This window comes from Vigna umbellata, chromosome 7, assembly GCF_029865625.1.
Source record: "Vigna umbellata cultivar VRB3 chromosome 7, Vumbellata_1.0, whole genome shotgun sequence".
NCBI lineage: Eukaryota > Viridiplantae > Streptophyta > Magnoliopsida > Fabales > Fabaceae > Vigna > Vigna umbellata.
The window spans coordinates 28113288-28127520 of record NC_142171.1 but is presented as its reverse complement, the minus strand read 5'-3'; the positions used below and the strand labels follow the sequence as shown (position 1 = coordinate 28127520).

The 14233-nt window shown below is 31.5% G+C and overlaps 2 protein-coding genes and 1 long non-coding RNA gene across 3 annotated transcripts; 2 read left to right on the top strand and 1 right to left on the bottom strand.

Annotated features, from left to right (window-relative positions):
• Positions 1-265: 265 nt before the first annotated feature.
• Positions 266-7405, top strand: LOC124830549 (casein kinase II subunit alpha-2-like). Its single transcript, XM_047304305.2, has 10 exons — positions 266-579; positions 1111-1240; positions 3105-3299; positions 3605-3762; positions 5850-5940; positions 6080-6145; positions 6415-6497; positions 6706-6769; positions 6881-6949; positions 7067-7405. The coding sequence occupies exons 1-10, from the start codon at positions 281-283 to the stop codon at positions 7124-7126; spliced, it is 1215 nt and encodes a 404-aa protein (XP_047160261.1). The 5' UTR covers positions 266-280; the 3' UTR covers positions 7127-7405.
• Positions 3771-4861, top strand: LOC148195647 (uncharacterized). Its single transcript, XR_015780622.1, has 2 exons — positions 3771-4538; positions 4658-4861. It is a non-coding gene; the product is annotated as an uncharacterized LOC148195647 (long non-coding RNA).
• Positions 7406-9594: 2189 nt separating the features above from the next.
• LOC148195646 (uncharacterized protein At2g23090-like) lies at positions 9595-11479 on the bottom strand. Its single transcript, XM_088094704.1, has 3 exons — positions 11191-11479; positions 11006-11046; positions 9595-9978 (listed from the first exon to the last, which is right to left on the bottom strand). The coding sequence occupies exons 1-3, from the start codon at positions 11264-11266 to the stop codon at positions 9859-9861; spliced, it is 237 nt and encodes a 78-aa protein (XP_087950830.1). The 5' UTR covers positions 11267-11479; the 3' UTR covers positions 9595-9858.
• Between the last annotated feature and the right edge of the window lie 2754 nt (positions 11480-14233).

Here is a 14233-nt window from a genome sequence, read left to right as displayed (position 1 = left end):
CGTGTCTAAATGTTGTCAAAAATGGTTGTTCAAGTATTATTTTCCTATTTTTTGTGCATGGTAAAGCATCACCTCAGACGAGTTTGGTAATTGAAATAAAATAATTTTAAGGACCTAAAACGGCATGAGGGAGAGCCTAGTATACCAGCTTTATTGAGTAAGGGAAATGATCCTCAAACCTCAAACCATTCCAAAAAAAGTTACCGCAAAATCGGATGGGTAGGTACTATTGGTTTGACACTTTTACATATAAAAAAAAATATCAGAGAATGTAAATAGTATGTGTTATTGTCCCTACACACGCATTAAATATGCGCACGAACCACCGGCACTACTTCTCCGCTTCTTGCTAGTATGCACCCTTGTCGCCTTGCGTGCGCCGGTTGCGCAACCCCCTAACCTGCGCATCTCCACCCACCTCATCGAAACTAAGACCATCACAACCCTTCATCAGCTCCACAGAACCCAGATCTCGGGTTCCAATTCCCAATCCATGTCGAAGGCGCGTGTCTACACCGATGTCAACGTTCTTCGCCCCAAAGAGTACTGGGATTACGAGTCTCTCACCGTTCAATGGGGGTATTATTCCCATCTCTAATATACTTCTCATCGTTTTGTTGATTTCTTATCTAATTTGTTTTCAAAGCTTTCTGTTGCGCCTTGATTAGCCACAATTCTCAATTGATGGATACTTTTCTTTTTAGGTTATGACCCTTAGGTGCTGTTTTTCTTGTTTTGGTTACTTGTCCTCCATTTCAAATACCTAAACCTTTAACAATTTTTTGTCACATTCTTTTCAAGTCTTTATTTCCAATGGGGATGCTGAATGTTGTCGTTTGTGTTATGATTATATTATTGGATCTCTCGGCCCTCTTACGTTCGTTATGTGGTATGAACTCGGTGAAGCCGATTGACCATGACGAATCACCTTGTCATTTGAAATTGGTTGATGTAATTGTTATATGTAGTCTAAATTGAAATACTTAAAGATTTTGTTGATTCTGTGAGCAAGGTTCATCGCCAGGGTATTCATTAGGTCTAATATTGATGGGGCTTTACGTTTCCCATTCCAATTATCTTATTTATGAATTTTCTGTGTGCTCTTTTCAGCGATCAGGATGATTATGAGGTTGTGCGAAAAGTGGGAAGGGGGAAGTACAGTGAGGTTTTTGAAGGCATAAATGTTAATAGCAACGACCGCTGTATAATCAAGATTCTCAAGCCTGTTAAGAAAAAAAAGGTGAGAGATTTTGTTATTACATTGATGCTGTTTTCGAACTTTGGGACCTGCAGAGTACGAGTAAAAGGTAGAGCAGGGGTGCTTCATGAGAAGTTTTCTCCTAAAATTTACGCACAAGTTTCACACATACTCTTTCACTATTTTCTTTTGAGCTATTGGATAACAACTTGACAACTCTGCACAATCTCCTAACACAGTTCTGCAATAATTATTTCCAAAAGAAAAAACATAAAATAAAATACATAACATTTGACCTTTGGAAGTTATACTTTGAATAGAGAAGAGTAGCTTCAAAGTTCGAACTAGTTCACCTTAGCTGAAAATTTGTGTAATTATGTGTCCCCCTCAATTTTGGTGGGCTTTAAGGATTATGAATTACACGAGGCTGTTTGCATGGATCACATGACACTCTTTCCTTCAATTATAATACTGTAGTTCCAACAATGTTATTTTGGGAGATCTCGCATTGATTTGAGATAAGACTAATTTATTGTATATAAGTGGGTCAATTCTCACCGTACCTTATAAACTAGTTTTGTAAAAATGAGTTAGACTTAAACCCACTTCCTAATATGATATCAAAGCCTAGTGAGGTTTATTGGACTTATTGTGTCACTTGCTATTGGACCACCTCTAAATATATAGTCCCAAGCATGAGATGTCTATGTCTCATCATGAAAGGAGGTGTTGAAGATTCTACGTGGATTAGAGATCAGATCAAATCCTCACCTTACTAGCTGGTTTTGTAAGAACGACTTAAGTTTAAACTCATTTCTTAATAGTTATTTACAATGAAATCCTTGTTGACTACTTCCTCCAATGCGTATTGGCTTCCCTCTCCTCTTCATAGAAACCAAAACCATGTATTATTCCTCTAGTTCTTCCTAGGTCTTCTTTATACATGTATAAACCACTTTTATCGATGCATCTCTCATCATATACAATCATTCCGTACTTTTTTCTTTCTTTCTTGTATGACCACACATCTATCTTTACTTGTTTATGCTATTCCAACATTTTTTCTTGCTGTCCCTTTAAGCCCCAACGTCACTACAATAAAATATTGTTGAGTGTATGGCACTAGGATAAAACTGGCCTTTGAATTTGGTTGGCACTTTTCAAACATAAATAGCCCCCACTATATTTCTACATTTGTGTAACATTCTCGTTTTTTTTCCTTGCATTTTTTATTATTTGTTCTAGACTTTAAATATGCTGTATGACATCTTTTCTCAGTTTATCTTGAGTCACATTGTCTCTTGCTAAAATTACAGTGCATATACTTTGTCTTAATTCTGCTCTAGTGTTGGCCCTTAGCTTTCAAAGTTGTCTCTGGAGTTTTGAGTTGAGAGTTAACTGCTTCCCTTGGTTTCTTAGCCAACATCGTGCCATCTACAAAAGTGCATCAGCATGCAATAAGGGGTAGACTTTTTTGTATATCCCTAGTATGCATATCCATGATTAGATTTAAACAAGGACTTTAGGCATCTGTGGGGCATCCACTTTTTGGAACAAAATGCTGGAAAGGAGGGGTTGAGATTGCACACCGAAAACAGGACATAGAGCTGTTCTGCTTCACCTCGGCAACCTGCTTCTGCAATTCTTAATTTTTAAATTATTAGTGGAGTTGGTGGCCAAACCTTAAGTCCAACTTGTAATGTGAATCATTTGGGGCATGAAGAAATACGACTTCAATTCCAATTTTTTTATTAGAACTTCAAAGTGCTCTTCACATTTTTAGATTTAGTATATGTCTTCTATTTTTTGAAATACATTTTTTATTATATGGTGTTTCATGTAATGAAACATTCAGTTTTAAGAGATTTTTATGTTACATTCTGATATATTTAACTTCTTTTTGCAGATTAAAAGAGAGATAAAAATACTTCAGAACCTTTGTGGGGGGCCAAATATTGTTAAGCTTCTTGATATTGTCAGAGATCAACACTCTAAAACTCCTAGCTTAATATTTGAGTATGTCAACAGTACGGATTTTAAAATTTTATATCCAACCTTGACGGATTATGACATACGCTATTATATATACGAGCTTCTCAAGGTAACCTGATTTTTCAATCTCTCATGCTATACCTGAACTATATATTTTTCCTTAAAAGTAATTGTAGTATCTTTGTTTTGAACAAGGTTTAAATAAATTTTGCTTCTGATTACGTGTATAGGCTTTTTGTGTATGCATCGTGTAAAATATTATTACTTTACATTTTCAGAAATACATGTCAAGGGCCTTTTTCTTGTTAAATGAAAGCTTTTTGTGTATGCATCGTGTAAAATACTTTACATTTGCAGAAATACATGTCAAGAACCTTTTTTTTGTTAAATGAAAGCTTTATTTGTGAATTGCAGGCCTTAGATTACTGCCATTCCCAAGGCATAATGCATAGAGATGTGAAGCCTCATAATGTTATGATAGATCATGAATTACGGAAACTCCGGTTGATAGATTGGGGTCTCGCTGAATTTTATCACCCTGGAAAGGAATACAATGTTCGTGTGGCTTCAAGGTAATGTTCTGACCAATTGACTATGGTCACAACTCTATTTCTGAAGTACAATAATAAAAGATTTATACAATGGATGAGCCTAAGGATATTAGTATATAGCATAAATCAAAAGCATCAAGGTATAGTGAGCTCATTTGAGTATGAATTTTTGATACAAATGAATTATTGGAATTATTGCTTCCCAAGTAGGGATATATCCGCTAACATGATTCAGAAGATGTGGAAACTTGATCAAAATATTTTATGATTGAAAACTAAAAATCAAAATAACTTTTTGGTTTTAAAAATTGAGTTCAAAGTGTTTCAAAATTGAGTGAAAAAATAATTTAGCTCCTCTCTAACTAAACACGGATTGTTTTAATAATTGTATTTGAAAACCAATGTTTAAAACCATGCAACCACCTCAAACTGGTCTATTCCTAAAGTATTTGTCAACCAATTGTGTTTTCCTTGGTTATCAAACTCAAGTTTTAACTCCCAAAAACGTACAAGCTCATGCCTCTTGTACGAGTTGACTCGTAGAATCGTATTTGAGTGTTTGAGTGGGCTCCATGTAAACTCCGGTGAACTTGTTTGGAGGTCGCATCCCAATTGGCGAGTTCAGCTTCTTCTTTTTTAATTATTTGTTTGATTGAAAACGAGGCCGCTTTATGTCATTTTGCTTGCAAAGATAAGAGAAAGGAGAAGAATAGGGTTCTTGGCTATCCCATTTCTTTGTTATTTCTCTTTGTTGCTGCTAGTGGAAAGTGGGGACAGCTGCTGCGCTCATCATTATGGTTGGTCTGCTCTCACCTCCCTTCTCTGTTTGCGATACAATCATGACATCCTTCTCTGTTCTTGTGAAGCCTGACTTCTTTGCTCTTGCCATGCTGTTCTCTGTAATGTCCATCACCAGCCATTCTCTGTTTTGAGGCTGAAGCAAGCAGCAACAACATCTTCTCCCTGCAGTGCTGTGGATTGTGAATGTGTTGAAGCTGCACAATCATTCTTATTCTCTCTGCTGCGCATAATTTGAAACTCAATCTTATTTGAAGATATTTCTCTTTTCTTAGTTATTTTAATTTTATCGTATTAAGAACTTACGTCTTGTATGAGCTTATGTTTTACTTGGTGTTGCTTTATTATTAAGGTTTAATATTTTGCATTATTATATAATTAAAATGATCAATCGTCATGTTATTTATAGGTATTTTAATAGTATCCTATATGAAGTAAACCCTTAATTACAATTCGACTTTACAAGTGTACAAACATCTCATGAGCTTATTTAAGCTCTCGTTTTCAGCTACCTTTTATGTTTAACCTTTCAAGAGACAATTTTGAACAATTACTAGACTATTTTTTTCAGAAGCTTATAGTACACTAAGCTCTTCATAAACATGCATAATTGAATGAGTACTGTCAAGGATCAATGTGCAAGTGTTATCTAAAGAGACAGGTGACTAGTTCAGGCATATTTTTGTTGACACTGAAGCAGTTTAACCTTAATGATGCGAGCTTGATGTAGCAGCTAATGTACACGCGCCAAAGTTACTGTACTTTTCGTTTTTAGACTTGTTAAATAAACCCATTTCGCCATTTAATCCATAGTTCCTACTGAGCAATAATTTAAAGGTATAGCTGAAGATATTAAAAACAAGACCAGTCATTTCTTGCCATGTGTGAGGGCTGTTAGGCATAGAAGGGATACCCAAGAAGGAATGGGGTTGGAAGAACTATTTTCCGGGGTTCCAAGAACTATTGTTATTTCCAGCCGAAACATACCCTAGTTCATTTTGTCTGGTTATGTAAATTTCTGTCAACTAATTGTTAGTAAACATATTCAGCTCCCTAATCTTACACTTGGTTTATAGTTATGTAGACATTCTCAGCTTCCTTCTAGGCGCCAGCGTCAATTCACTTTTGGATTTCCCCTTTTAATTGTTTCTAATTTGCCTATATTTGTTAGTTAGATATAAAATTGACGAAGGAAAGATATTGTTTAGATTTTGTCAGACTTGTACGATAGTGCTATATGGGACTAAGTTTTGGAAAAGTTTATGAATGACCACCAAAAAAATGTCATGTGCTATGCTTTTACTTTGCAGATACTTTAAGGGCCCTGAACTTCTAGTTGATTTGCAAGATTATGACTACTCATTAGACATGTGGAGTCTTGGCTGCATGTTTGCTGGAATGGTGAGAATAATCTAACTATAGTCTACAACTTACTGGTTATATGTGCCAGACCCTTGCTATTATTTAATATGAAGTCTAATTTTGAATCTACAAGTGTAAGAGCGTGTAATGTGGGTTATAATCATTTTATTTCGTGTAGATATTTCGCAAGGAGCCTTTCTTTTATGGTCACGACAACCATGACCAACTAGTCAAAATAGCTAAGGTAATATTTACGGTGGTTCAGTAATGTATAAAATTGCGAAATCAATATGTTGAGACTCTGCCAGTTAATCTGTTTAAGCTTCTTATTGAAATATCTTCTCATTTTACGGGGGAATCTTAAGTATGACTGAATTATTTGTTGTTTAACATGCTAAAAGATATATTTCTAGACCACTTTTCCCCTCCTTTTGATCATTTAGGGAGATACTTTTCTTTCAAGGTCTGTAGGTTTTGATTTTCATTTTCTTTTCTTTTTTCTGTGATCCGTAGGTGCTTGGTACTGATGAACTGAATGCATATCTGAATAAGTATCATCTGGAGCTTGATCCTCAACTTGATGCACTAGTTGGAAGGTATCATATTCTATTTTCATTTTCTACTTTTTTCATACCAGTTTAAATATAGTGAAATTCACATCGTTCTGTCACTATTTCATGCCAATGCGGTATAATTAGAGTTCTCTTCTTAGAAGTTTACTGCTTTTCTTTGACTTTCTCTCTTCCTTATAGATATATGCAATATTAATATTTTTACACATGTGTTACACTATTGCATTTGCAGGCACAGTCGCAAACCTTGGTCTAAATTTATTAATGCTGATAATCAACATCTCGTGTCTCCTGAGGTAATTTAACCCGTATTCCATTATGGCATTGGGACTAACCAACTAGTTTATACTGTAATGAACTATTCTCTATAAAGGGTCTTTAATTGATTCAAATTATCGGATATGCAGGCAATTGATTTTCTTGATAAGCTCCTTCGATACGATCACCAGGACAGGCTTACAGCAAGAGAAGCAATGGTATGAAGAGCTCATTAATTTACCGTAACATGGTTGTTCTTGTTGTGAGTTAGTTAATTTTCACTATATTATGGTCTTTTTGATTTAACATTATTTTTCCTTGATGTATTCCCATAGGCACATCCATATTTCTCTCAAGTAAGGGCAGCTGAAAGCAGCAGAATGAGGACACAGTAACTTCATCATTTGTGATAAACCTGAGTTAATATGTGGGATTGTTTTATAATACCCAAGAACATGAGGCATGATTGCCTTCTGTTAATTATAGTTTGTTAGATTTGTTGTGGAATGTAACAATATCATATATCTTGTTCCAAGGGAATAATCTGTTAATCTGTTGAAAAATTAAATTTTATCATAAAAGAGTTGTGGTTTGATATAAACTCGGAAGACACCTTTAAGCCGGTGTTTATTTTTTATTAATATTAGATAAGAAAAATAGTTATTTTTCTTTGATATCATTTTTATTATAAACTTTTCTACATGAGTAATAAGCTAGTTTAAATATATCTATTCAGAGTTTTCCCGCTATCAATTTTCAAGAAAACACAGTTTTATTGCATGTATTGATTGAAGATTACATCGTAAGATTATAATTAGACTTTAGAAAACCAAAACAAGATATTTTTAGTTTCACTTTTTTAATTACTGTTACGATTTCCATCAGAAAACCTAGCCTGCTTGTTTATTATTTATTTGGATAGTATTATTTTGACTTTCAACATATTTTTAAGCATCTGTGTAGGTATAAAAAATATATTTTCCTATTTATTTTTCTCTAAACTTTTCTGTAGTCCACTTTACTAAAGGGTCAAGTACATGCTTGTCAACTTCAGCTTCGCTGCCAAATAATTGAAGTATAATTTATTCTTCTTCTTTTTTATGTTTTCTTTGGGTTAAGATGGAACCGGAGAAAAAGAAGATAAAAAATGAGAATGGAAAATAAAATTGTTTGAATTGAAAGAATGTAAAAACAAAATGAATAAAAAGTTGTAAATGTAATTTGATTAATATGATAAAAAAAGGTTAAATATTTTAAAAACAAACTAAAACATCCTTATATTAAAAATAAAATTGGACTGAATATAAAGAAATATTTTAGTACCTATTATTCATTTTAAAAAATTAATTTAAGAATATTTAAAATTATATACATACATACATATATATATATATATATATATATATATATATATATATATATATATATATATATATATATATATATATATTACAAACTAGTCAAACAATTAAATTTTATAAATATACAATAATTACTAAAACAAAAATATATATAAATAAATGTATGAAAATGTAAAAAAGTACTCAAATATAGTTACCAAAAAAATACGTACAAAAATTAGTAAAAGAAATAAATAGCTTTATATATATATATATATATATATATATATATATATATATATATTCATATTTTTGTAATAACAATTTTTGTACAATTTTCTCTCCCGGATCTTTTTTCCTTCCATCTTATTGTCACTAGTTTTCATTTTTTTTCAAGAAGTATAAATTCAATCGTTCTTAATTTTTAATAGTGTTAGTATTTTCATTTCTTTTGCTTACTTCAAGATGAATTATATTATCAATGTTAAATTCAAAAGATAAAAGAGATATTTCTATTCAGAAATTTTAATTAATTAACTAAAGTTATTTTAATAAATAACATTTATTGTTACTGGGTTGGGGATAGGAAACAGGGTATGATTAATGTGGAAGAAAAAAAGGTAGATTAATAGTATATTTGTACATAAAAAACAAATTGAATGAAAAAGATGGATGAAAGAAAATAAGTGTAAAATAAAATAAAAGTAACCGATATTTTATTAAATAAATTAGAGAAAACATATATAGAAAGAAGGGAAAAATATGTGAAAATAATATTATATATAAGAAAATTCTAAATTATTTTTCTTCTCTCTCACACCAATCAACCTCCTTACATTAATTTCACCATATCTTGTTTCTCTCAACTAATAGCATAAATGCTCGTTGACCAAAGCCATCATTGACTCTCCTTTTTCTTTATCAACACCGTCACAATTGAAATTAGCGACTTCAAAACTTTACATTCATTGTCAAAACACGAAATCCAATCCAACTTCTACGATCTTATCACTTTCTTCATTTGAATAAATAAATTTAAAAATAATTTTTTTTATTTGAGTAAATTTGAAGATAGATCAAAATTAATTTAGAAATAAATTTTTTTATCTATTACATCAATCAAATTCCACACTAATTTTCGCAAATGTTGTTTCCAAATACCTCCAAATTTACTCAAATAAATAAAAAAAATTATCTTCAAATCCCCTCAAATTCATTGAATCACTCTCCTCTAAATCCATTCAAGTGAACAAGTGAACAAAGAATAAGAGAAAACTTTGTTGGAAATGATTTGTAATGTTTATTAATGAGATAGGGACAATTTTTAATATATAAAGATAAACTTTATCTTCATAAACCTTTGTGAAATTAAGTTAAATTTAAATTTTATTACCTATGATATTAGAATAATTAAATTTATAATCTTAATTGTGTTAAGTTTTGCTGTCCCAATAATTGTGAAAGGCAGAGACCATTCAGCCTTGTGCAAGCAAAGAAGCAATGAAAGAGAGGGAGTCAAACACTTATCTACGCTTTTGTAATGATTTTATAATAGGCTTAATATGGACACTAGCACATTCACCAATTACAAATCCACAAATAAAAGGGGAAACTAAAACAGTTTTTCACACTTAAACAATGGAAAAAAACGTATTAATCATCCCCTCTCGTCTCTAACTACCCCCAAGACACAAAACACACAGACATATTCAATATAAAAGAAATTGAAGATCTATGTGGATATGGAGAACAGACCAAATTGATATTATGGCTGAACATGCATTCCCTCATTTTTTAAGATGAGGAAAACAAGCATTGAGATCAGATTTGGGGTGTTTGGCTTCAGCATGCTCCTTGCACTTCACTTCTGATGTGGTGCACACAAATGTTTGCATGCAAACCTTACACTGCAATCATCAATTACAACATTATAGTCACTACAGTAATGCAATCAGAAAGAACTAGCTCACCCTTATAACACAACCAAAACCAAACCATCAATCTATTAAATATCCCACATCTTTGTGATGGAATATCATACGTAAAGTGAAAATGTAAATAATCTGACAGAATAATACCTTCCCAGACAGATTGAAAAATTATATATAAGGTTGATATAAGTATACAGCGTATGCATGAGACAAATAGAAAGAAATAGGTCAAACTTCAAAAGAACTGCCTTTTGCTTACCGAGTATATACTTAGTCCAACAAAGAATCAATCACTCATGTCTCATTCAGATAATAAACTTCTCAAAACCCATGTCTTCTTCAGATAAACTTTCCCACAAACACTTTTAGGTGAAAAAAAGTTATGTAAATTGATCGGTTTCTAAAATTTAAAATTAGTTTATTCATAAATTAATTATTTTAGCTCTCATTTTCTTTTTCAAGTGCGGATTTTAACTTAAACATAACATAATTTTAATTTACCTAAAAAAAAGTAAAATCTTATGTGGATAAACTTGTCCAAAATAACTCGGAGAAGCAACAATGAAAATTGAAATAAAATTCCAAAATAAACTAAATTTTTGCTTATGCATGTTTTCAGAAAAAAAAAAAAAACCAAAGCTAATTTTAGTTTAAAAAAGTAACTTATTTCATTTTTCTCTTATTTATTTTCTTATCTTATTAATACTTATGAATAAAGTTATCCAAAGATGGTCAAACACATCTTAACTTCTTATTGAAAAGTTTTACCTTCTATTTGATCAAACAGAACGTCTTTGGTGAATTTCCAAAAATACCAATAGCTAAAAGTAATTAATTAAATATTGGGATGAAAGATAACAAAGTGATTCTGTTGGAGAGTTTCTCTCAAGAAGGGAAGGAATTCTACCTTCTAATTACAAGCCATCATATTATATAGCAATCTAATTTTACAATCTTTGAGGGGTTGTGATGTCAGAAAAAGAACTAAACAGAGGAATTGTACCTGAATGTTCATGGCTTTCTTGTTTGAATCCAACTGGCTTCCTGCAAAGGATTATTAAAATCAACAACTACATCAGATCTAACAGATATAGCCCCAATTATTTTCAATTGAAATATTTTTTGTCAAACAATTCTAGTTTACTCCTAAAACGTACGAAATTCGAAAAATAAAAGGAGAAAGATTACCCTTAGCCGCAGCCCTCTGTTTCTCGAGATTCTTCTCGCGAGCCATCTTAGACTTTTGGCCATTGCCTCCTCCCATGGCTAACGGGCACCAAGACGAGAGACTCAAAACACAAAACCCTAACTTTTCTTACAGAGGATTTGGGTGCTGAGTCTGGGCGCAAGAGAGAATGGGTTACTATATTTTTATACGAGAATGAGAAAGTGATTCTCACACGCAATTTTTAGGTTCATTAACTTCGCGTTTGGATTAGATTGAAACTTCTTTTTATAACTAGATTCTAATATTCATATTCAGCTAAAGCAATTATATTTTTCAAATCTTCTAGGTAAGGGACAGTTATGTAGGTATCCAAACATGTCTCAAATTTAGTGCGCTTTTAATGTAGTAGTATTTTCCACACCACTTGTCGGTATCCCTTGTTATTGAGATTGTGTTTGTTTCTGGGAGTTAGAACAGTGAATTTCAGTCGATTTAGAAAGAATGAAAAATGAAAGTTTCTTTGTTTAGATTAAGAAAAATATAATAAGATTTAAAAGAAAAAAAATGAAAAATTACTAGAATTAGTAAGTAATGGGACGTAAGTGATAGATTGAAAATAATTATTTAATTTGATAAAAAGATATTAATTTAATTTTAATTATAAATAGTGTAAATTATATTATTATAAAATGTGACTGATTATTTAAATTGAAAAAAAGTATTGATAAAAATTTATATTAAATTAAGATATGATTTTCAGTAATCAAGATAAAATAAAATTTTGGAATTAGTTTATAAGTGTTTTCAAACAGTAACATTAAATGTTTTAAAATTAAAATAATTCAATAAAATAAATAGAATTTCTTAACTTGTCTCATTGCTTGAAATACATATCATCTCTTTATAACTTTTTCTCTTAATTTTTTCTCGCTTTTCTCTAAAAATTCTAAATCATCGATCATCTGTTTGATTACCCGAAAGCTCAGATCACGACAAAGTAATCTCCACTTCTATCAATCAACTTTTAGTATAGAGCAAAAATTTTTTGACTCATTTTCCTCTTTCGTTCTTAATTTGAAATCACTCGAAGTCATTCTTCATCTAATTGTTTCTTTCCCTAGTTACTTGGTAATTTGAGGTTCTAAGAACTTATTTCGTTTTCAATTTGGTGTTTTTGTAGGCATTTCTAGAGTACCTCGAACTCTAAGCAAGGGTTCAATGTTTTTAGAACCCCGTTGTTCGGTGTAAAGTAAGAGAAACTAAATGTCTACTTTTAATTGATGTTTGTTAAGTCTGATGCTTGTATGTTTATTTAATTAATTGAGTTAGGAGTTCAAGAATTTTGTTATGTTAATTTTTGTTTAGTTAATTGATAATCTGTTTTGAATGTGATTAAATTTGGGATGTCAGTGTTGTTATGAATTGCATGTTATAAAGTTATTTTGATGTGTATACTTGACTACAAGGTGTTTGAAGTGGTGAGTGATCAAATATTTGGGTTTTCAGGTTACAAATGGAGGTTTTAATAGGTGAGTTTGTGAGATAGGTATTGTTGCGAGAAAACAATTATTCCAAGTTTGTTATGGGATCATTTGAGACTTCTAAGAAGTGTGAATTGGGTGAAAACTGATCTAGAACCAAAGGTTAGTCCATGATTGGTGTTTTAGAGGGTTTTAAGTGTGTATTTGGAGTTTTGAGTAATGGAATTATGAAGTAAGGAGTTGGGACAAAATTGGAGAGTTTGGGGTTCTTGTTTGAGGCATATATGATTGGTTTAAGCTATTAAATTATTGAAATTGGTGTTATAAGTAGTATATTGGAGTTTAGATGAATTTAAGTAATCAAATTGGGTTTAAGGTAGTTAAGTGGAGTTAGATATGTGTTTTTGGATGTCTATCAATGTCTAGAGGGTATTAGGATTCAGTTGAAATTGTATATAGGATAGCAAAGATTATATTAGAGGTGTAATAGGATTTGGTGTCACGTTGGGCACCCTCCAAGCGCCCATAGGCGCCCTTTTTGCGAGAAGAACTCGCTCGAGTGAGTGTGGCGCCTGGGCGCCTCTTAGCCAATTTTTAGATTCTTTAGTTTTTGTCTGTTTTTGTGTTTTTTGAAGCACTGTTTTGAATCTTTTGATGTATGTGAAATGATTTAATGTGGGATTTATTGTGATACATAAAGTTGTATGTGTATGTATATGTATTGAATGGAAAGTTGTGAAAATGCATGTGGTGAGAGTAGTAGGAGGTCATAGTCTATGTGCTTTACATTGATCTAAGGTGAGTGATAACAGACTAACCTTGTATGGTAGTTTGGGGTGGACCAACTATTTCACCACTACAAGTGCAAGAACCGCAATAACTCGATATTCATATTAATCCATATATTTTAGTCTAGGTATTTGCATGTTAGGATGTTTGAATTGTGTGTTATGTAACATTTGATTAAATTGAGAAATGTTTATTATATATTATTAATGACTCTTGCATCACTAGCTTATCCTTTATTTGTATTTTATTGTTTTTTTTTTTGTGTTTGGATTGTTTTGACTATGATCATACAGTGAGTGTGAGTAGAGGATAGTAAGATGATTTTGAAGCATATTTTAGATAGAGAGACCGCATATGTTTATATTTCTTTTTAAATCTTTTATATGTATAGTTTTGATTCTAGTTAGACATATTTTATGGTTATATTAAGTAAGTATAATGAAACTTTTTATTCTTTTGTTAATTATTTTATTTTATTATATATTTATAGTATGATATGTATTTTTAAGATATTACAAATGTACGATAAATGTAATAGAAAAGATAAAAATACAACCATATTGCATAAATGAATTAGTGAAAAACATAAAAACAAAACGATAATTGTTTGGAAAGTGAACTGACTTTTCAGTCAAATCTCCTGGAAAAATATCGCTCTATCCCCTATTTCTCTAGATTCATTCTTATACATCCTCTCATATCAACAATTGATACAAATTAATCAATCACATGCAGTTTTATATAAATAATTCGAAACAAACTGCTGAGGTTTATTTAATCCATCAATGTGTTC

Excerpts from the sequence above, each read along its gene's own strand:
- LOC148195646 (XM_088094704.1), bottom strand. The coding sequence starts at position 11,266 with ATGGGAGGAGGCAATGGCCAAAAGTCTAAGATGGCTCGCGAGAAGAAT. Across the intron at positions 11,047-11,190 it reads ACAGAGGGCTGCGGCTAAGG|GAAGCCAGTTGGATTCAAAC; the intron begins GTAATCTTTCTC and ends AATCCTTTGCAG. Across the intron at positions 9,979-11,005 it reads AGAAAGCCATGAACATTCAG|TGTAAGGTTTGCATGCAAAC; the intron begins GTACAATTCCTC and ends TGATGATTGCAG.
- LOC124830549 (XM_047304305.2), top strand. The coding sequence starts at position 281 with ATGTGTTATTGTCCCTACACACGCATTAAATATGCGCACGAACCACCG. Across the intron at positions 3,300-3,604 it reads ATATATACGAGCTTCTCAAG|GCCTTAGATTACTGCCATTC; the intron begins GTAACCTGATTT and ends TGTGAATTGCAG. Across the intron at positions 6,498-6,705 it reads CTTGATGCACTAGTTGGAAG|GCACAGTCGCAAACCTTGGT; the intron begins GTATCATATTCT and ends TTGCATTTGCAG.